The 24,461-nt window shown below is 37.0% G+C and overlaps 1 protein-coding gene across 1 annotated transcript; it reads left to right on the forward strand.

The window, feature by feature from the left end:
- Positions 1-1,250: 1,250 nt before the first annotated feature.
- On the forward strand, positions 1,251-24,177 carry ints9 (integrator complex subunit 9). The gene is made up of 17 exons (XM_079888004.1): positions 1,251-1,388; positions 1,510-1,637; positions 2,757-2,817; positions 2,913-2,975; positions 3,086-3,225; positions 4,460-4,546; positions 4,628-4,748; positions 8,156-8,290; positions 8,995-9,106; positions 10,092-10,272; positions 11,150-11,210; positions 11,291-11,462; positions 12,835-12,959; positions 14,175-14,342; positions 18,582-18,680; positions 19,899-20,036; positions 23,741-24,177. The coding sequence occupies exons 1-17, from the start codon at positions 1,380-1,382 to the stop codon at positions 23,915-23,917; spliced, it is 1,977 nt and encodes a 658-aa protein (XP_079744130.1). The 5' UTR covers positions 1,251-1,379; the 3' UTR covers positions 23,918-24,177.
- Positions 24,178-24,461: the final 284 nt, after the last annotated feature.

Here is a 24,461-nt window from a genome sequence, read left to right on the forward strand (position 1 = left end):
CCACTCTTCACTCCCCGGGTCCCCTCCCCCTGGAGTTGTGTGTGGATGCATGGCGCGCACGGCGTTGACAAAGGGTTCCCGTAGCGTAAGTTCCTTACGCAATACGAGAGAACCTCTCGTAAGAGAACGATACTCGGTTACTCACGTAACCTCGGTTCTCTCTAGAGAGGGAACGAGTATTGCGTTCCCTGCCGTGCTTGCGCCTCGAGCTCATGTCGCTTCATTCGACAGAAACCAGAGAATTAAGCCTCCGAGCCCTGTTTTTATACGCTCTGACGCCGCCCCTTCTGGCGGGCTGTGACGCGCGAGGGCGCGCGCACCCTGATTGGGCGTGACGTCACGCGGGGCTCACTGGTAGGCTTAAGCAGTTGCCGCGCGGCAGCCAATGAGCACGCAGTATTGCCCGCTCTAGCTCTGCTGTGCTGCCTGCTGCACTGCGTTGACAAATTATGAAAAATTAAGGATAATTTTTTGGCTTCAGTATCTCGAGAAAAGATGACTTTTCCCGTAGCGTAAGTTCCTTACGCAATACTCGTTCCCTCTCTAGAGAGAACCGAGGTTACGTGAGTAACCGAGTATCGTTTAATGTCTATAAAAGTATCACTTTGCAGGTGTACATTTTTTTCAGACTACATCAATAGCTTTGTAAACAAAACAAAAAAAACGTAACTAGAAACATAGATCAGATAAAATAATATTATAATTATAAGCAAGTATATTATATCAATACTTTACACACTGTAAAATATATGATATGATCAATACGTTATGACATAATTTTTTACATTGCTTTAACTCATCAAAATAAGTTAAGCAATTTTCAACAGTTGTTTTATGTGTTATACATGATTCAACTCATGTTTTGCATAATTTAAGCTGAAATTATGACTTAAATATCCAAGTTGATTATACTTAAAAATTGAAGGCAGCCGCTTTTTTTCTTCTTTTTTTTTTACAGTGTATAAATATATAATATTGATATAAATACGTACTATTATGTAAATAACTAAACATGTACTGTGATATTATTTATATAAATACATATTATATAAACAACAAAAATGCAATGTACTCTTTAGGACATGTATCATGATATTATTTATATAAACCCATATTATATAAACAACAAAAATGCAAGGTACTCTTGCATTTTTGGACATGTACCGTGATATTCCTTAAAATATTTTGGAGTTCCTTGCATGAGTATGATTACTCAAAATCGTAATGCAGTGTCACTCCTCACCGCTAGGGGGAAGACGCGTGTCTGTCATGAGCTGAGTGACACGCACAGACATACAGGAGAAGAAAAGACATCAGCCGTGAATAATACCCTGAAAACAACTAAGTTAGAAAATCAGTTCAGTTTCTGAAGATCAGACATGAAATTGGTGCGTATATTAGTGCGATTTGTTAATACATAACCATGATTTACCACATGAAATCAGCAATATTGAGTCTCACCTGCAGTAAATGAATCTTTGCACATGATCGTGTGTGTGTGTGTTTCAGTACTGTCTGTCAGGTCATCCCACTCTTCCCTGTAATGTGCTGAAGTTTAAGTCCACCACCATCATGCTGGACTGTGGCCTGGACACAACAGCGGCTCTGAGTTTCCTCCCACTGCCTTTAGTGCACAGGTATCAATCACAATATCTCTACATTATTATTATTATTATAGCCTGGATCACTCAGAATATATGTAGACACTTTGATGTGATGATATCTAAATACAGATATTTACAGCAAATGTGTATATCTGTTTATATTTACTGTTGATAGGCCTATTACAAGATATTTTTTCATTTTGCATATGTTCTGTAAGTTTTTATTTGGTTATTCTTTGCATACTGACACTACTTTACTGTATTGCATTTACATTTTGTTGGTGGTACTTGTTGGATGAGTATTTCTGTACTTGTGTTTTATGTTTAACACCTCAGTTTCATTTAGTGGATCATTAAAGAGTTGATTTATTAGTGTATTTACACTACTGTTCAAAAGCTTTTGAAGTCTATTCTGCGTTTATTTGATCAAAAATACAGTAAAAATTGTGAAATATTATTACAATTTAAAATAACTTGTTTTCTATGTGAATATATTTTAAATGTAATTTATTCCAGTGATCAAAGCTGTATTTTCAGCATCATTACTCCAGTCTTCAGTGTCACATGATCCTTCAGAAATCATTCTAATATGATGATTTGATGCTCAAGAAACATTTCTGATTATTATAAAAAAATATTCAGGACTCTTTGATTATTATAAAGTTCAAAAGAACAGCATTTACCTGAAATAGAAAGCTTTTTAACATTATAAATGTATTTACTGTCACTTTTGATCAATTTAATGTATCCTCGCTGAATACAAGTGTTAAGTTCTTTAAAAAAAAGGTTTGAATGGTAGTGTATAATAGAAGACATTATTTTTTACTATATTTTACTTTTTTTTAAATCTACTTGACTATTAGTGCTACTGTGCAAGGGTTAAATACACATATTTAATTTTTACTCTGTTTTATTTACCTATTATTATCTATTTAGTAAATTAAAAAAGCATACATATCGTCATCTTCATATCACTGAAATATTATATGTATTATATATCTTATAATCTTACATTATACAAAAAAGCTACTAGATATTTTGTGGATTTAAGCAACAGAGAATCACATCCAGTGGATTAAAACAACTAGATGTTATTTAAAGTTTTTTTCTATTAAATACTGATAAAAATCATTTTGTTCTGATGATTTACAGTCCAAGACTCTCCAAGCTCCCAGGATGGGTTTCCAAGGACGGAGCCATAAACCTGGAAAAAGTGAGTGTTTGCTTGACATCGGAGTGATCCCAGTGCTCATTTTATAAATAGCAGTATATTTCCGTTCTAAGAAGTATGTTGAATGTGTGTTGTAGGAGCTGAAGGAATGCTCAGGACGCGTGTTTGTCGACTCACAGCCTGAATTCTGCCTCCCTGAAGTAAATATTTCCTCTTCACACGAATGAAACGGCCTCTTCTTCAGCATTTCTGTCATGTCTGTGGATCAGAAAGTATTGTTGTTGAAGAGATGTCTGGATTTGTTTTCCAGAAAGAGTTGCTGGACCTCTCCACCATAGACGTGATCCTGATATCCAACTATCACTGCATGATGGCGCTGCCGTATATCACAGAACACACGGGCTTCACGGGGACCGTATACGCCACAGAACCCACGCTCCAGATCGGCAGGTCTGCTTCTCCAACACATCACACTTCTGTTCAGCAAGCATGCATTCAATTCATCAAAAGCGACAGTAAAGACATTTATAATGTTACAAAAAATTCTGTTCTTTTGAACTGGATTCATGAAAAGATCCTGAAACTATTTGTTATGCTTTATTATGTCTTTCCATACAAAATCATTTAACACATTTATACAAATAAACATTTAATTTTAAGATGTAATATTTTTTTCTTATACTTTATTTTCCTTTAATTTTTTTCTTTTGTGATAACCAATAAGTACATAATTAGATACTTTTACATATAAATAAATAAATATTAAATAAAAAAGTTAACATTCACATATACAGTATCAAGCTTTTATAACCACACCTAATATATAATTCAAATAATATTATTTAAATATCAAATCAAAAAGTAAACTAATAAATAGATAAATCAAAAAGGGAGGGAGGATTATATGAAAAAGTAATATATATATATATATAAATGCCTGTATTATATCCTTTGATTTGAGAGGTGTCCATATCTTTTAAAAAAATTATTCTTTTGCTCTTAATTTCATGTTATCTCCATAGAATGTACTTTTTAAACTAGATCTAACCAATCATTTACAAAATTTTGGAGAAGGCTAGAATTCGAAGTTTAAAGTCCCCCTGTAGTCAATCATTTTATCCCTTAAAACTCATCTTTCATCACAAAAATTACATATGTAAACATTTTTTCCTTGAAAAAAATTTCTTCATGCCTTAAAATAGCTTGAGTGTAACTCGACACCCTTGCCTCATTTAGTATTCGCGGTTCTATGAATATGCAAATGAGCCCCGCCTCCACTCACTCACTCAGCTCAGAGATGCACTGGTTGACGATCACACGTTGATCTGATTGGTTACAAGGTAGTTTGTGACGTCAGAAACACCAGCGATTTCAAAGTGTGTTTTTGAGACTGTCTTTGGTTCACTGCAGTTTTAAGGAGGAAATACTCAGCAATGCTGTCGACTTATGAATTTACACATGTTCGTCTTAAAGCATATTAAAAACACACCACATAGACATATAAACTACATTAAAAGCTGGATTTTCACCACAGGGGGACTTTAAATGATTTGTTTTGCTGTATTTTTGACATGTACTGTATGTGGACCTGATCTCACAGTTGCGAACAATGATCTCCAGTTGATTTATCAGTAAATGAGAGGATCTTGACCTGTAGTAACTGGTTTCGGTGTCTGTGGTTCAGGTTGCTCATGGAGGAGTTGGTGACGTTCATGGAGAGAGTCCCAAAGGCTCATGCTGCCTCCTGCTGGAAGAACAAAGACATACAAAGGTTCAGCTCATTCAGGCCAAGAGCCGCCCATTTAGACAAGCATTGGCTGTATTTTTACCTGAGGTTTTGTGTGTATCTCAGGCTTCTCCCAGGCCCTCTGAAGGACGCGGCGGACGTCTGGAGCTGGAGGACGTGTTACAGCATGTCGGAGGTCAATTCTGCCCTCAGTAAAGTCCAGCTGGTGGGATATTCCCAGAAAGTGGTGAGGTCCTCATACCAACTCTCCTATCTAACACAAGACTAATTAAAATGATCAACACTACATCCAACCTGGACCTTCTTAAAAAAATAAAAAAAATAATAATGTCTGCATTGTACATTAAAGGTGCTCTAAGCGATGTTGGGTTACGTCACTTCTTGTTGACGTTCAAAGTATTGTCAAACAAAACAGAGGCTAGCTCGACCCTCCCTCCTCCTCATCCCGTCCCCTCCCCCTCCCTTCCGTGCTTTTCCGATGTAAATTCGGGACTTTGCGCGTTCCTTTTCCCTCTTCTTTGTTATTTGTTCATCGGAACGTCGTCTCTTTGGTCGTGTGTCGGCCATATCAAAATAGCAAGAATATAAAGTTTTAACGTTAGTCGTTGTCTAGGACATCTCCTCTAGCTAACTTCCCTCTTCATGCTTCTCTCTCCTCCACCCCCCCCCCCCCCCCTTCATGTGCACTGCACTAACCCCCCAAACCCCACCCCCAAATCATTCTTGTCGGTTATTGGCTGGAACACTGTTTGTTATGTTTCGTGGTCCAGGCTGGGCCAGTTTGTTTTTCTTGCCGTTTGTGGAGCCTGGGCTGTCTACAGAGACCGCGTTTCTTCACAGTGTGTTCAGGGGACAGACAGCTAGCGGATAGTGAGGAGATTTTTGCTGTATGTGACAAAAAAAAACGTGTGACATCGCTTAGAGCACCTTTAACACGCCTCCATATACTGCACTCTTACAAATGTCTCTTATTATGCCTCTTTTGCACTTTCCTTTCTACCTCATGATGCCATTTTGCACTGATGTGATCACTGTCCATTTACATATATCTCATTCTCAAAAACTCACTTTCTGTCTTATACTGTACATTTGCACCTTGTTCTGCATTTTGTAATATATTGCACTTGGTATAGTCTTTTAGACAACTGCATTGAGCTGGTCTCTGCATCTGTATCCTTTATTTTGCTCTCCTATAATATGTTGTTATATATATATATATATATATATATATATATATATATATATATATATATATATATACACACACTCACCTAAAGGATTATTAGGAATACCTGTTCAATTTCTCATTAATGCAATTATCTAATCCAGTGGTTCCCAACCTTTTATTGTCTGAGACCCCCTTTTTCCCAAGAAAATATTTTAGGGCCCCCCTTCACATTTAATGATATTATCGCTCTTGCTGGCTAGCAGCATGGATGACAAAATATGTTGTTTTCAAGCAAACGGTAGGCTATGTTTATTACTATAACCAGATATGTTTATGCACAAATAATAGCCTATAGCCTAATATTGAAAATACAATAACAAAAACATCAGTGGGCCATTTGTAATTTAAAAACGTAAGCCTAAGAGTAACCTATAAATTGGCCCTATTTGAATGGCAATAAAAAAAAAAAATCAGTATTCACTCTGGTGTGTAGGTTAAAAAAAAAGAATGAATATATAGGCTATTACAAAATTACTGCTGTCTGGGACCTCAATACTTGCATGTTATTTGTGAGGCTTTATCAATAAGTGTGAGGATCTTCCGGTCGTGAGTAATTTGGTCAATGCGTGGAGAGATCTTTAACAGGGTAAGACATCTTTATCATCCTCAAGGGTCAGTCTGGCCCATATGTATTTGGTTTGTAAGGCTGTCATGGTTAAAATCCCATTTTTTGGTCAGCCAGGGAATGGATAAAATTAGTAATATGATCGTTCTCCTTAAAGCATGCATTCCTTTTTTGCGCTATAGCGATCGTTAATAAACATGCGTTTGTTAACAGAATAATGCGTCTTTCGGAGCCGGAATTACTTCTCTGTGTTTGGCTATGATGAGTCACGCAGGTCAAGTAGCACTACTCCGCGGCGGCGGCGATCCGAACCAGTGTTAAATAGTCCCAATGTAAACACTTATTAGGTGTACCATAGTGATTCAGAATAAGACAAAAAGACGGTTTGGAAGATGGATTCATGATGAACTCGCTCATTATATACATTTTGTACATTTTTAACATAGAAAAAGTTACGGACGACTTGAATGCTCATTACTCAAAACTTTTCAAAATATGACGCAACCCCCCAGAGAGCTCGCCGAGACCCCCTTGTGGGCCGCGACCCCCCTGTTGGGAACCACTGATCTAATCAACCAATCACATGGCAGTTGCTTCAATGCATTTAGGGGTGTGGTCCTGGTCAAGACAATCTCCTGAACTCCAAACTGAATGTCAGAATGGGAAAGAAAGGTGATTTAAGCAATTTTGAGCGTGGCATGGTTGTTGGTGCCAGACGGGCCGGTCTGAGTATTTCACAATCTGCTCAGTTACTGGGATTTTCACGCACAACCATTTCTAGGGTTTACAAAGAATGGTGTGAAAAGGGAAAAACATCCAGTATGCGGCAGTCCTGTGGGCGAAAATGCCTTGTTGATGCTAGAGGTCAGAGGAGAATGGGCCGACTGATTCAAGCTGATAGAAGAGCAACTTTGACTGAAATAACCACTCGTTACAACCGAGGTATGCAGCAAAGCATTTGTGAAGCCACAACACGCACAACCTTGAGGCGGATGGGCTACAACAGCAGAAGACCCCACCGGGTACTGCTCATCTCCACTACAAATAGGAAAAAGAGGCTACAATTTGCACGAGCTCACCAAAATTGGACAGTTGAAGACTGGAAAAATGTTGCCTGGTCTGATGAGTCTCGATTTCTGTTGAGACATTCAGGTGGTAGAGTCAGAATTTGGCGTAAACAGAATGAGAACATGGATCCATCATGCCTTGTTACCACTGTGCAGGCTGGTGGTGGTGGTGTAATGGTGTGGGGATGTTTTCTTGGCACACTTTAGGCCCCTTAGTGCCAATTGGGCATTGTTTAAATGCCACGGCCTACCTGAGCATTGTTTCTGACCATGTCCATCCTTTTATGACCACCATGTACCCATCCTCTGATGGCTACTTCCAGCAGGATAATGTACCATGTCACAAAGCTCGAATCATTTCAAATTGGTTTCTTGAACATGACAATGAGTTCACTGTACTAAAATGGCCCCCACAGTCACCAGATCTCAACCCAATAGAGCATCTTTGGGATGTGGTGGAACGGGAGCTTCGTGCCCTGGATGTGCATCCCACAAATCTCCATCAACTGCAAGATGCTATCCTATCAATATGGGCCAACATTTCTAAAGAATGCTTTCAGCACCTTGTTGAATCAATGCCACGTAGAATTAAGGCAGTTCTGAAGGCGAAAGGGGGTCAAACACAGTATTAGTATGGTGTTCCTAATAATCCTTTAGGTGAGTGTATATATATATATATATTTACTGTTTGCACTTCTGGTCAGATGCTAACTGCGTTTCATTGGCTCTGTACTTGTACACTGTCCTCTGTTTGAACTCTGTTTGTGTCTCAGGAGTTGTTTGGAGCGGTGCTGGTCACTCCGTTGAGTTCGGGATATTCTCTGGGCAGCTCAAACTGGATCATTCAGTCACATTATGAGAAAGTGTCTTATGTGTCTGGCTCTTCTCTGCTCACCACACACCCTCAGGTGACACCCCACACACACACACAGATCACAGCATAAACAAGCAATCCATCTATCCAGTCCCTCAATGCATGAACAAATCATCAGTCAAGAGAAATGTTGATTAGTAATTATGTTGGCTTGATAAAGATCTAGTATTTGAGCTTCTTCTTCTTCTTCTTCTTCTTCTAAGCCAAAGTTTAAACAGTATCTTCTCCTAGAGCTTTCAAGCTACAACCATCAAACTCGGCTCAGACCATCAGGGTGTTCTGACTCGGGTTGCTATATCTTTTATAACTGATCCAACTTATGGTTTTCGTTAAACGGACAATCAAAAACTACAAAAAAAATGTCCCATAGGCTTTCATTGAGGGAGTCAAAACTTTGATACTATTACTCTAATAGAGTATTTAAGCTTCGTCCCACTGTAATCGTATCACTGGAAAGTCTTTGCAACTTGCTTAGGACATGCTATCAATGTGTTAAATCATGCTAGCAACATGATAATTCATACTAGCAACATGTTAAATCATGTTCACAACATGTTAATTCATGCTAACAAATATGATATTGCTTTTCTGTCAACAGATCCTCCTAAATATTACACAGTGCACCTTTAAGATGCTGCCTATGTAGACAGTACGCTAGACAGTTTTTCATGGGTTATTCTGGGGTTATTGTTGAGTGATTTGAGATGTGTGTTGTGTTGTGTTGTGTGTGTTATGTAGCCCATGGAACAGGGCTCTCTGAAGAACAGCGACGTCCTTATCCTGACCGGCCTGACCCAGATCCCCACCGCCAACCCAGACGGCATGCTGGGAGAATTCTGCAGCAACCTGTGTGAGTTTTACACACCTGCCTGATTTACTGTGTTGTGTAAGACAGGGTTCGTACATGGAGCTGAGAGTGCTTGAAGTTCTTAAATTTGACTTTCTGGAATTTAAGTCCTGGAAAACCCTTAAAAACAGCCATATTTCTGAAGAGGTACTTGAAAAGTGCAAGTACTTGAAAAATACTATATACATATGAAACGAAAAAAAAATGAAACATTAATTTCATATACAGTATATACATATATGAAATTAATTTAGTTTAATTTTTTTTTCCAGAAAAAAACATACAATCTTTTCACGCAAAATTAACGCTGCGGCCTGTCTGAGATATAGAGCTATTTCGCATGGCTATGACCATGATATTAAGTATATGATGAGTATATAATAAGGCGATATCTTTCTCATAGTATCCTTTCACTGGTTATGGGGATTTCCCATGTCTGACAGCACTGGTCAATGGATTGATCTCTGAAGTGAAACATCAGATACCTTATATCTGTAATTTGAGTAAAAAAAAAACAACAACAAAAAAACAAATAAAATACATAAAAATAATAAAGATATTGTTTGATAAGTGACGATTGTAGTCCTTGAAATCCCAAAAAGTAGTGCTTGAAAAGCTTGAAAAAAATTATTTTACAGAATCTGTACGAACCCTGGTAAGAGTGCGTCTGAAATCCAGAGCGCTCAACTTTTACTCTCTCTCTCTCTCTCTCTCTCTCTCTCTCTCTCTCACACACACACACACACACACACACACACACACACACACACACACACACACACACACACACACACACGCACATACACACACTCTCTCTTTCACACACACACACACACTCTCTCTCTCTCTCTCTCTCTCTCACACACACACACACACACACACACACACACACTCTCTCTCTCTCTCTTTCACACACACACACTCTCTCTCTCTCTCTCACACACACACACACACACACACACACACACACACACTCTCTCTCTCTCAGCCATGACGATCCGTGGCGGTGGGAACGTGTTGGTCCCGTGTTATTCGTCGGGGGTGATCTACGACCTGCTGGAGTGCCTGTATCAGTTCATGGACTCAGCGAATCTGGGAAGCACCCCGTTCTACTTCATCTCCCCCGTGGCCAACAGCTCGCTCGAGTTCTCGCAGATCTTTGCCGAATGGTACGATCACACACACTGAACAATATAGATGAAAAAAAGGAGATGGAGTGTCTTTTTCCTTTACAAAAAAGTACTATGGTAATCATAGTTTCTGCCAAAATACTATAGTTGCTACTTTGGTGTTGATCGCCACGGTCATTGAAATAAATAAAGTTCAGTCTTAATCGATCATGATAAATATTTATTAATCGTGATTCAACAGGAATAACATATATACTAACATGTGTGGTAAATTGTCTTATTAGACATCTGCAATATCATAATATACAATATAAAATTATAAAATACATAATATAATAATATAATATAATTAATAATTGAATATTACAATAACAAAAAAAATTATATTTACTTTTTTAGTTCATTGCTAGATATTTGATTATGTGTTAATAAAGACATCTGTAATATAATATACAGTGTTAACAAAATTAAATTAATGAAATTATTATTTTTTTGTTCATTGCTAGATATTGGGTTGTGTCTTCTTAAAGACATCTATAATAATATATTATAATATAATATAATAAAATACAGTAATTTAATAAAATAATTAATAATCAAATATTAAATGAACAAAATTATATGCAATTACATTATTCTAGTTCATTGGCCAGATTTTGTGGGTGTTGTCTTATAAATACTTTTATTATATGTTATAATTCCGATGCTTACTCCCTGATTTTCAAATGGAAAACGTCTCCAGATTTTTTTTCTTCATAATAGTCACTGGAAACGTCACTGAAGTTCATTGGTTTGATCATTGGCGCTTTGACATGTAGGCAGATACTATGGTTACCCTGGTAATGTTTCATTACTGCGGTGATATTTGCTCAATAATAGCTGTTTTCCTCTCTTGCTCTCTGTGTTTGTGTCGAAGGTTGTGTCAGAACAAGCAGAGTAAGGTGTATCTGCCGGAGCCACCGTTTCCTCACGCAGAGGTGAGCGTCAGCCGAACACATCCCAGCAATGACACGCACAGGTCTGTGGGTCACTGACTGTCATGCTCTGTTTCTTCCAGCTGATTCAGACGAATAAACTGAAGCATTACCCCAGTATTCACGGAGACTTCAGCAGTGAGTTCCGGCAGCCGTGTGTGGTGTTCACGGGTCACCCGTCCCTGCGCTTCGGGGACGTGGTGCACTTCATGGAGCTGTGGGGCAAATCCGGCCTGAACACCATCATCTTCACTGGTGAGGTCGAGCAGATCACAGTAATACTTCTGACCGGAATGCAAAACCTTCTGTAATATTCATACAACAAGACATTAATACTTTGTATCATCAAAGAGGCATTTAGGGTGTGTTCTCACTTCTTCTTGGCCGGGTTTCTGTGAATCTGTGAATTTTTTAGGGGTGTGATATCCAAATGACGATTGTTTTCAGACGCCACATTTATCAATGTATGATCATTCGTACGATGGGATTGGCAGCATACGAATGTTTCATAAATCACACGTAAACCCTGTCGTAAGATGATTTCTGCACTCGTTCTACGTTAGATTGATAAATGAGGTCCGCTGTCATTTTTAAAGGATCACTAAAAACTTAAAATTCTGTCATTAATTACTCTCCCTCATGTCGTTCCAAACCCGTACGACTTTCGTTCATCTTCGGGAACATAAATGAAGATGTTTTTGATGAAATCTGAGGGTTTTCTGTCCCTCCATTGACAGCTACCACTCTGACACTTCAAAAAGTTCATAAAGAGACTGTAAAATGAATTCATATGAATTGAGTGGTTTAGTCCAAATTTACTGAAGAGACTCGATCGCTTTATATGATGAACAGATTGAATTTAGCCATTTATTCACATTTAAACAATATTAAATATATTTTTTTTAATGATTTATAATGATGAAAAGTCCCCAAAAGTGACCCAATGACTATAAAGAAAGATTTTGAACAACTCACTGTCTCTTTTTGCATTTTGACAGTCAAAAATAGTCGATCTCCGAATGCAGCGTAACAGGGAGGAGAGTAAAGATGGAAAGCTCCTAAAGCTTAGTTCCATATAAATTCACGGATAATTTGTTGTTTTGTCGTTAGTGAAAATCAATATTGACCTTGTATTTGAAAAAGGATCCTCATATAAGAAGCAATACTAAAATTCAGAGTCAGTTCATTCGCATTCGGAGATCGACTATTTTTGACTGTCAAAATGCGGGCGGACACAGAGACAGTGAGTTGTTCAAAATCTTTCTTTTTAGTAAACTCTGTGAACACAAACACTGTTCTCAATGCTGGAGTTCATGTGTAGAGCCCCTGGTGATACTGAGAGCAAAGTTTCATGTTGTGTCGAGCCGCATTAGTGTTTTAAAAATAGTGATTTTTGATGCTATCATAGAAGTGCCCCAATCACTCCCATTCAAAAGGCATTTAACCTAAAACTAAAATACGGTCAAACTTAAAAGTGGCGTTTCCATTCTGATTATGCTTTTAAACGAAAGTTTGACTCGAGTTGATTAACAAAAAGACCCTAGGTTGCATTTTGGCGAGAGTTACGCTTTAATGTTGAGTGGGAAATGCTTTGACCTCTGACCTCTGAATGACGTGTCGTTCCCAGAGCCGGACTTCTCCTACCTGGACGCTCTGGCTCCGTATCAGCCGCTGGCGATGAAGTGTGTTTACTGCCCTATAGACACGCGACTCAACTTCCACCAGGTGTCCAAACTCCTGAAGGACATCCAGGTGCGTCTGTTCCTCCTGAATCCTCAAATGTTGCTCTGAGGGCTGCACTGAAACCGCGATTATTTCACGCGCAGCTCGTCAGTGAAGCGGCTGATCGGTAGTAAATGCTGCTCCATCTGAACACCAGAAATATGCCCAATATACGCCAATATATACAAAACACGCCAAATATACCCCGCAGAAGTACAATAACACACATCATTCCAGGAAATCCCTTTCACTGTAGCTGAATAAACAGAAGATTGAAACGCTTTGATATATTAAACATGACTAATAAACACACGACTGCCTTATTCTGTGTAAGAAGCACATCATCTCACAGACGGATGAGCTCAGCTGTCCTTATAAAGTGAGTTTGGAGTAAAAGCATGTTATTAAATGTTGTCTTTTGTTGGATAAGAGCTTCATAAATGCTTCTCATGTTTGGAAAGATGTTTGCAAATGTGTTGCTTTTTCAAATGCACGTCATAAGTGACTCAAACTCGCAGTGCTGTCAGATGGAGCAGCGTTTACAGAGCCGATCATCAATGACAAGCTGCGCATACACAATCATTTCATGTAAATTGTGATTAGCTCTAATACTATTCCATAAAAAAAAACAAGAACTGACCATTTTGATTTCATGGTGACTTTAAAGAATTCCAATAAGGAACACTTAAATGGAATTTCTATCATAATTTGGAATCAATATGATTCAACCTGATAAACTGAAAATCTATTTTTGTTAGATCCCAGTAGAATTGGTTCCAATTTGGAATATAAAGCAGTGGAATACTCTATTTCACAATTTCACAATCGTGACATATATGAAGAGTTCAGATGCAAAAGCCTCTGAGTGCCATCTGACATTTTCTTCTAGAATGATCATTTTTATCAAGCTCGTATATTTAAGTTCAGTAATTTCACTATAATGACAATTAATAGGTCATTTTCATTGCCATTTAAGTGAAATTACTGAACTTAAATATACGAGCTTGATAAAAATGATCATTCTAGAGGAAAATTTCAGATGGCACTTAGAGGCTTTTGCATCTGAACTCTTCATATATTTTTTTCCTCTTTCAGTTAAACGTGAATGTACTTTTTTTATGCATAAAAAAATAATCGCAACCTTTCAAAATCGCGATAAGCCAACTTGATTTAAGTGCGATTACATGGAAACCGTGCAGCCCTGGTTGATGGATTGAGCTGATTTGTGTCGTCCTGTCCCGTCAGCCTCTTCACGTGGTGTGTCCCGAGCCGTACACACAGCCTCCTCCGGCTCAGGCTCACCGCTCAGACCTGATGCTGGAGCTGCAGCCTCCGCCCATGGCCTACCGCCGCTGCTCCGTCCTGGGGCTTCCCTTCAGACGCCGCTACGAGCGCATTCAGCTGCTGCCTGAGGTCACACACACTTATCAGATTTCAGTTCCTTATTTATTTATAAAGCACATTTAAAAACTACGCAGGGTTGACCAAAGTGCTGTACAGATCATTATACTCAAATAATAACAACAGATTATAGTCTATAAAATATCAAACACAAAACTAAATAATTCATTGAAAACCAACATTAAGAAAAATATGTTTTAAGCTTTGATTTTAAAATGACAGTAGGCTATTCCAGAGTTTAGGGCTTGCTATCGCAAAAGCTCGGTCTCCTCGATGTTTTAGCCTAGATCTACAGACAGAGAGCAATCCAAGGTTGTCAGTATCTAATGTATGTACGTATCTAATGACACGTCGAGATCTTAACCCTTTACATTTAAATTATTAAAAATGTGTTAAAGTCCCCCTGTAGTCAATAATTGTATCCCTTAAAGGGATAGTTCACTTTGAAATTAAATTGTGGTATGTTTTAGCTTACCTGAAGGGCATCCAAGATGTAGGTGTCTTTTTTTCCGCAGTAGTTTCAATTTTGATATTTTTAGGTCAAACCGTTCTTGTCTGTCAGTCATTTAATGCAGGTCTATGGTCACTGTCTCAAAGAGCATGCACAGAGTCCAAATTAAAACAATTCCCCATCGTAAGTACACATTGATGGCCTAAGACACGAAACGAGCGGTTTGTGTGAGAAAACGAACAGTATTTATATCGTTTTTACCTCTTATAACACAACCACGTCCAAGTGATCTGAGGGCGCGAGCGCATCCTGGTGTGTGTCGTGTGCGCAGACTGGTGCATAGATATACATACACTAGAGGTCGCCTTGGCTACGGCAGTTCATTGGAACGAATGTCTTTAATGCGAAATCTTGTGTATATATATCTATGCACCAGTCTGCGTACACGACACACAGCAGGAAGCGCGCGCGCCCTCAGATCACTTGGACGTGGTTGTGTTATAAGAGGTAAAAACGATATAAATACTGTCGTTTCTTATACTTATACTTTCGTGTCTTAGGCCATCAATGTGTACTTACGATGGGGAATTGTTTAATTTGGACGATGGGGAATTGTTTTAATTTGGACTCTGTGCATGCTCTTTGAGACAGTGACCATAGACCTGCATGAAATGACTGTCAGACAAGAACGGTTTGACCTAAAAATATCAAAATTGAAACTACTGTGGAAAAAAAGACACCTACATCTTGGATGCCCTTGAGGTAAGCTAAAACATACCACAATTTAATTTCAAAGTGAACTATCCCTTTAAAACTCATCTTTGATCACCAAAATGACATATTTAAAAGTTTTTTCCTTCATGCCTTAAAATAGCTTGAGTGTAATTCGACACCCTTGCCTCATTTAGTATACGCGGTTCTATGAATATGCAAATGAGCCCCGCCTCCACTCACTCACTCAGCTCAGAGATCCACTGGTTGACGATCACACGTTGATCTGATTGGTTACAAGGTAGTTTGTGACGTCAGAAACACCAGCGATTTCAAAGCGTGTTTTTGAGACTGTCTTTGGTTCACTGCAGTTTTAAGGAGGAAATACTCAGCAATGCTGTCGACTTATGAATTTACACATGGTTTGTCTTGAAGCATATTAAAAACACCACATAGACATATACACAACATTAAAAGCTGGATTTTCACCACAGGGGGGCTTAAAAGATTTTGTAAGCATATAATGTAGTTGTGCTTGTAGTCAATTGTTTTATTTGTCGTAACGTTTGGTCTTTCCTCATATTTAAAATATTTCAAAAATATTTTTGTCATATTTTGATCGACCTTGTAATGTCATTAAAAACAAACATCACATATATATATATATATATATATATATATATATATATATATATATATATATTTAAATATATAGTGTATTTGTTTTTTTATTTCAGGTTTAGTTTTATTTTAATTAGTCATTTTAGTATTTTCACTTATTTCAGTTAAATTTTCATTTAGTTTAAGTGTTTCATGTAATATTTCATTTTATTTCATTTAACAAAACATATTAAAAATATATACACTTTACGTAAAGCCTTTATGTATAATGCATTATGTTTTCATAATGTAGGATATAATGCATCTAAAGTTGCTTGTGTTTTCCAAGGTAAATGAAAACTGAAACTAAGACTAAAACTATTGGTCAAAAAAAACATTTTTGTAAACTGAAATAAAATAGATATTTCAACATGAATGAAACGAAACTAACAACAGTTACTGAAAAACTAACTGAAATAAAATAATAATTAGCAATAATACATTTTCGTAATTAATAAGCTCTCATCCTGTACCAGAAAATCACGTTTTTTCCATTCCACTGCGCTACTTTATTTTTCAGTGTAAACACGCGCCTGATGACATGTTTTGCAGCGTCTCGCACACGACATGACGTCCTAAACACACGGCACTCAAGCTAAAATAAGTTCAACTTTTAAACGACGCGTCTCGACACCATGCGCTTTTCCCCCATGCCACTGCCGTTTTCTGTGTGAACCAGCCTTAAAGGAGAACTCCGGTCAATTTTAACATTGAGCTCATTTTTTTGTACATTTGGAGTGCTGTCAGTACAGAGAACAACGACAAAAATCGGTGTTGCCTACACCGTGTTATCCTCTTTTTAAAATTTGCACCCTGTTGACTTCAATGGGGCAAGTTTTAAACCTGCTTTTAGCCTCTTAACATCCTTGATGTGTCATTACAAGTGCACAGGTCATGTGAGTGATTCCTTCTGAGTGAACACGGGTGAATCTGACTGCAGTAGATGTGAAAGATATGAATAAAAATGATATTTATTTAGCCAGCGCTCATACCTGTATTTACATCCTGTTTTCGGTCGAAGTCCAGAGTAATCGATTGTCGAGTTCACGCGCATTGGTTTAGTACCTATGATCACGCGCGTGAACTCGATAATCGATTACTATGGACTTGACCTGTGCACTTGTAATGACACATCAAGGATGTTAAGAGGCTAAAAGCAGGTTTAAAACTTGCCCCATTGAAGTCAACAGGGTGCAAATTTTAAAAAGAGGATAACACGGTGTAGGCAACACCGATTTTTGTCGTTGTTCTCTGTATTGACAGCACTCCAAATGTACAAAAAAATGAGCTCAATGTTAAAACTGACCGGAGTTCTCCTTTAAGAAGCAGAAATGGCCAAATAAGGATTTCCATCATGTCAAATTATGCAAATACAGCTGTGCCTTAATTCCAGGTAAGATAACCATCGCATGTGAAATTTATTGATATTAGATAGGACACCACACTGATCAGAACACGGAAAACACAAATAGCACATCTAGCGCACAAATACACGTACATTTTCAGACTAGAACTAAACTAAATGTCTGGTCTGAAAGGAACACATCATGAATATGAGTATATGATATTAAAAGATACAATAGACAAAAAGCATAAATGGATCAATACAAGAATAATATGTTTGAAAGGATTAATCATAGAAATAACCATAAAAATAATCATATGCATATTTTTTTCTTTTCTTTTTAATTTTTACTTTTATACTTTTAAGTTTTTCATTTCATTTACATTCATTTGGTTCATTGTTCAATCTCAAAACAATTATTTTTTATTTGTATTATTAAGAGGTTTGCACAAGAGTTCACTGTAAAATGTAAACTTTGCTGAAGTTAAATGTCTTTAACTGGAAGTGTTCGGTTTAACTCTGCTATTTTTTAACTATAATTACCAAAACTAAAATTGAAACTAAATATATAAAAAGTAAATAGAAATGCGTTCACAAAATAAAAACTAAACTAACAAAACCATTTATGAAACTAACTAAAACTAAACTGAAATTAACAAAACCATTAATGAAACTAACTGAAACTAAACTGAAATTTATAGGAAATTTGAAAATTATATTGAAATAAAAATTATGCAAAACTATAATAACCTTGGTGTTTTCATGTGTTTTAATGCATTATACTTTCTAAAGGTGTAACAAAGAATAAATTAGTATTATAACTGTGGTTACAATTATTCATGAGACCATACGATGCGTTATAAGGTTCATTAAAAGGCAGAATTAAAGTACTTCTATAATGCATTATATGAGTAAAGTGCTACCAAATAATTTTTGGGTTACTATAACACCTCTGGCATAAAAATATTGATTGTTTAAATTGATTATTTGTGTGCTTAAAAATAATAATAAATAGTATCAGTAATAAATCACTGTATCAGTGGATATCGGTTTCAGTTTCTCTTTTCTCTCGCTGATCCTCCAGCTTGCCAAATCTCTGGTTCCCTCTGAGATTAAACCCGGCGTCTCTGTCGCTACAGTGTCTGCGGTTCTGCAGTCCAAGGACAACAAGCACGTTCTGCAGGTCAGTGTGTGTGTGTGTGTGTGTGTGTGTGTGTGTCAACAGCATCCGGAGAAACACTTGTGTAATGCATGAATTTACTTCAGTTGCTCTGAACATTGTCTGAAGCATTTCTAGCCCATTTTATAACCAATCACATGGCTCGTAAATTACAGTTTAGTCATCCATCATGAACACACACTTACAGTGCAAAACTCCCTTTCCTGTCCACTCTGGACATTTTTGGAAACTAAAACACAAAACAATTCGTTCTCCTTGAAAAAATCTGCATGGTTATGAAATCACAACCATGAGCACATAAAGGACATAAGCAAAAAATGTATATTCTCAACGTTTTGGTTGATAATAATATTTGTCACGATATGCACATTTCTATGGAAAAACAAAAAAACAAAGGTACATTTGAGTATTGTAAATTACTCAATTTAAAATACAAAAAAAGCTATTTTAAATTATTTATAAAACATGAAAAGTATGAATTTAGAATATATAATTTTAACAATATCAAATATATAGGTAATTAACAATATCACACACATAGGCAATTAAAAACCATTGTTAATATTTTTTCTTTGTAATTTACGAGACTCAGATGAACCTTTCTTTATTTTCTCTCATGGTTGTGAAAAAAATATATATAAATAAACAAATATATATACTCACACACATAGGTAATAAAACCATGTTTAATCTTTTTTCTTTGTAATTTACGATACTCGGATGAACCTTTCTTTATTCTTTTCCATATATGTGTGTGTGTGTATTTATATATATATATATATATATATATATATATATATATATATATATATATATATATATATATATATATACACACACACACACACACATTTATGTATTTATTTATATATATATTTTTCTCACATCAATGAGAGAAAATAAAGTATGTTAAAAAAGTAAAAATACTTATTTATCTGCATGGTTTTTTTGTTATGATAAAAAAAGTATGCTTTTTGTTCATTTTCACCCATCTCAAGGCCTATTTACTCTTCAGCATCTAACAAACACAATAAGTGGACGTGAGAAAAAATAAATAAATGTAGTGTAGAACATGGCCCTGTAAAGTAAAACACACACTTCACACAAGCATGTTCAGACATCTGGTTATCTAGAAGCATTTGCTTTTAATATCTGTATGTCTCAGGCCTAAGAATAGATATTAAGCTCTTATTTGCGTGTGTGTGTGTGTGTGTGTTGTAGCCGGTGCCCAAACCCGCTCCAGTGCCGCCCAGTAAGAAGAGGAAGAGGGTGATGGAGGAACCGCCGGAGGTCATGTCCCCGAAGCCTCTGCTCAGCGGGGCGGTTCCTCTCGAGCCGTTCCTGGCCACACTACACAAGGTACGAGACACACTCAATCTGTGCACTAACCAGCAGCATCATGAGTGAAGTGAGCTGAACACAGTTCAACACGCCCGTGGGGTAAAGTCAAGCCGGGACAAGAGTTTGATGAATGTAACAGACACTCAGATGAAACTGTGTGTGTGTGTGTGATGTCCCGGGGCGGTAGACAGAGAAGTGCACACCTGACGGTGGTAATTCAACCTACTGACACACAGATCTGGCCCTGAAGAGACGCTCTCTCTCTGAGTCTCAGTACCGCCAGCTGCAGGAAACACAATGTTCATGATCTAAATTAAAAACAGGATGAAGTGAGAGAAATCCACCCATCCTGTGAGAACGAGAGGCATTAGCATGCAGGGAAAACGCCAAACTCCTCATTTGCTTGGATCCCAAACGGCAGATTCTGGCGGCACCGGAACATCGATTAGATGCTAATTAATCTGGAAAGGAAATGAATTTCTCTAATGATACTGAAGGAAGGTGATTTCCTCCTCAAGGTGACTCTGTGCGCTGCTAATGAACTCAGTTTCTTTCAGAAGTGTGTTAGTGCTGATCAGGCAGTGTGCTGAAGCGGCGGATGGCTTCTGATACACACAATCAAAGTGATTTTTAGTGCATGTATGAAGATATTTTCCAATACGTTTTGGTCCACTGTAGTTTAATTCTTCAAACTGGCCCTATTTCATTAAAGGGATAGTTTAGATATTTATGTAACCAAAAAGATCTCGTTCCCCATTGACTACCATAGTATATATTTTTTCCTACTATGGAAGTCAATGGGGAACGAGATCTGTTTGGTTACAAACATTCTTCCAAATATCTTCCTTTGTGTTCAGCAGAACAAAGAAACTCATACAGGTTTGGAACAACTTGAGGGTGAGTAAATGATGACAGAATTTTCATTTTTGGGTGAACTATCCCTTTAAGTGAGATTTTTACTCACTTTTAATGTCCCCTTGTAGTCAATAATTGTCTCCCTTAAAACTCATCTTTGATCACCAAAATTATGAATTTAAAAAAAAAAAAAAAAACTTCATGCCTTAAAATAGCTTGATTGTAACTTGACACCCTTGCCTCATTTAGTATACGCGGTTCTATGAATATGCAAATGAGCCCCGCCTCCACTCACTCACTCAGCTCAGAGATCGACTCACTGACGATCACACGTTGATCTGATTGGTTACAAGGTAGTTGTGACGTCAGACGACGTATATATATATCAGTGTTTTTTTATTATTGCTTACTATTTTAGTATTATAGTATTTATTAATATTAAATTAGTTTTCTTTTTTTTTTAGTGTAGGTTTTAGTAGTATTTCAATATTTTCTTAATATATTTCTATTTTGCACATGTTTTTCCATCTAATACCTATATTTTATTTATAATTAAGGTAAAAAACAGAGTATTATGAATTACAAATAAAAACGTCAATAATAAATATATCAATCAATAATAAATATAACAAACATCAATAATTATAAAAAATATCAATAATAACAGTAATAACATGTATCAAAGCAACATATATCAATAATAACAGTAATTCTAGTACTTGAATATAAATATTTATATAAATATTTTATATAAATATTTTCCATCTAATATTTTATTTTAATGCAGCTTTTTTACAGTTAAGGTAAAATGTTTTTCTATAGTTTCTATAGACGATGTCAACTATTTATTTATTATGCATATTTTGATGTGTCTGGTTTTTGCATGTAAAATGCTGTAGTCTGAACACTTTTTCATTCGTTTACCCAGAACACCCTAGCAACCACCTAGCAACAGGCGGAATGACATAGCATTGGCCTAGCAACCACATAATAACGTTTTGGCAACTCAAAACACCTTAGCAATCACATTTCAACAAAATTATGTTAAAAGATATGGTTTGACAGTAATAACGTCCTGGCATTCTGGTATAAGTGAGAGTGGAAGTGAGAGCTCATTTGTGTGCTCTCCATTCTCTCACACACGTTTGAGTGTTCGGGTCGGGTCGGGTTATCCCGAGGAGGCTCTCAGGAACCGCAGAATGGGCCGCTGAGAGCCGGCTGGTTTGACCACAGCTGTTATTACAGCGTAAAGTGTCCCAGATCTCCACCATTAACCATTCACCTGAGACCCGCTGCTGCTTTTGAAGGATCAAACCTCTCGGATAAATGGGAATGAGCCAATTAAACCAAATCAATCCCCAGATGAACTTTGAGACGCTGTGCTGGAGTAATTAACATCGCTTATGGTCTCTGCAGAAATCAAAAAGCAATGTTATTTTACTGTCATAGTATTATTCATATTTTTGAATTTGATTTTATTTTTATATTTTCAAGGTTTAATTTTTAATTTGAGTTTGTTTTAGTAATCTTGTCGTGCTTGTTATTTTATTAGTTTTTTTCTTCATATTTTCCTATTTTGATTTTATTTCAGTTTTAGTTTAGTAATTTTAATACTTACACTTAAACTTATTTTATTTAAACATTTCGTTTATTTTTTAAAAGTTTGTTTTTCATATAATATTTATATTTTTTATTTCAGCTTTTATGTCAGTTACCAAAAATGATTTTTAATAGTTTAGTTTTAAGGCCCCGATATACTTCAAGCGAAATCGAAAGACAAATGTCATTTTGGCCAAAACGAAGTCATCTAACTGCCATTGGTCAGTGGCGATGATGTCACAGGTGGGCGTGGCTCTGAGGCTCCGCCTTCTTTGAGGTGTAAATCTTCTCGGGTTGATCTCGTCTGTTCAGTCCGTGGAGGTCAGGAGTTAAAACATGAACACACTGAAGAGCTGCTTTATGCTAGAGAATGAAGTTGTGATTCTAATTGAAGAGACACTGACACATTTTTTCATGTTTAGTGATGTAAAGCTGCTTATATTGTAGTGCTATATTAATGAATGTGACATGGTTTGACTGGATTGAAGAGCTGTAGAAAACATATCCACATCAATATGATCAGATGCTTTCTGAGCTGCTGTTTCTCACCGCTGTCATGTTGATCTTGTGTTTATGTTGTTATTGAGAGTAAAGCGCGCAGCTCATATTTACATATTCATCTAAACGTCGCTCTCAGCAGAGTCTGGAACGGTTTAGAAACGGTTTCTATTTTTCTGTGTCGTCGCGCTGGAACAACAAACACAAAGTGTGGCAATGATAATCTCAGGTACTGTTTATTAATGTTAAAACCGTGTATTGTGACTTTGAATATCATTTAGTGCTCCAGCTTTGTGGCTGTAAAAGAAACAATGGATATAATTCACCTCGGATCTTGAAATTAAACAAATGGAAACAAAAACGTTCAAACTGTGAACAGACTATTTGACAAAGATTGTTTTAGTAACTCAGTAGCCTGATGTATTTTTTTATAATGTTTAAAAGGTGTAATATTTGTGAATTTGATTATGTAGCTACTTTTACATTTTCTTGCGAGTGAGTGCGTCAAGATTACTCTCTGGTGCCGTGAGACTCCGCCCACACGCTGTTCTGATTGGCTGACTCCGCCCACACTCTGTTCTGATTGGCTGTGGGTTTTGATTGATTTTGACTTATCTAGTTGCATCTAGTGTGGAAAGACTAATTATTTGTCGCTGGAATCTTATCACATCACGTCTGGTTAGGACATGGTGTTATGCAACAGTAAATGTTTGATAAAATGATAATATTTACAGCATAACTGTCTTAAATGACTAACTGTCTCCTGGTAGAACGGCATCATGGAGGTGAAGGTGGAGGAGACGGCAGACGGACACATTCTTCACCTGCAGGCAGAAGATGTGCTCATCCAGCTGGAGGAAGACGGCACACACATCATCTGTGACAACAACGAGCCGTTACGCACCGCGCTGAGAGACCTGGTGCTGCGCTTCCTGCAGAAACTATGACCTCTGACCTCTCGTGGATATCTGGCTCCTTAATGACTTGACCTGTCAATACAGTGGCTGTAATTCAATCCCATCAGAGCCAGAAAACAGGATCTACAAAACCACTGTAATGGCTGGTGAACTTCAGTGTACAGATATAACGTGTTTCATAACACATCATCGTTCATTTACTGTTTGGATGGAGACTTTTGTCTGTGTGTTTTATATCATTGTAAAATAACGTTGAAATAAAACTTTTTTTCTATATTTCCTTAAGCCTTAAATTCTCTTGTCATTTACTCACCCACATATTCAAACTCGACGTGTCGCTCGCTGCATTGCAAAACTATGACGGTGAACAACAAACTTCATAAATTCTCATTTTGTGTTTTATAGGACAGACTCGTATTGGTTTGAGAATGAACATTTAAAACACACTTGATCAGTAGTTTGTTTCTAGATTGTTTCTAGTTGCCAGTTTATAAGTGCAGACTTTATAAAACGCTATCAATTCCTGGAGTTTGTGGGCCTTTGCTGGGAATTAAATCAGATAAACGTACGGCTA

Source organism: Squalius cephalus (assembly GCF_949319135.1).
Source record: "Squalius cephalus genome assembly, chromosome: 12".
In the NCBI taxonomy this organism is placed as follows: domain Eukaryota; kingdom Metazoa; phylum Chordata; class Actinopteri; order Cypriniformes; family Leuciscidae; genus Squalius; species Squalius cephalus.

Excerpts from the sequence above, each read along its gene's own strand:
- ints9 (XM_079888004.1), top strand. Across the intron at positions 14,343-18,581 it reads GCATTCAGCTGCTGCCTGAG|CTTGCCAAATCTCTGGTTCC; the intron begins GTCACACACACT and ends CTGATCCTCCAG. Across the intron at positions 18,681-19,898 it reads ACAACAAGCACGTTCTGCAG|CCGGTGCCCAAACCCGCTCC; the intron begins GTCAGTGTGTGT and ends TGTGTGTTGTAG.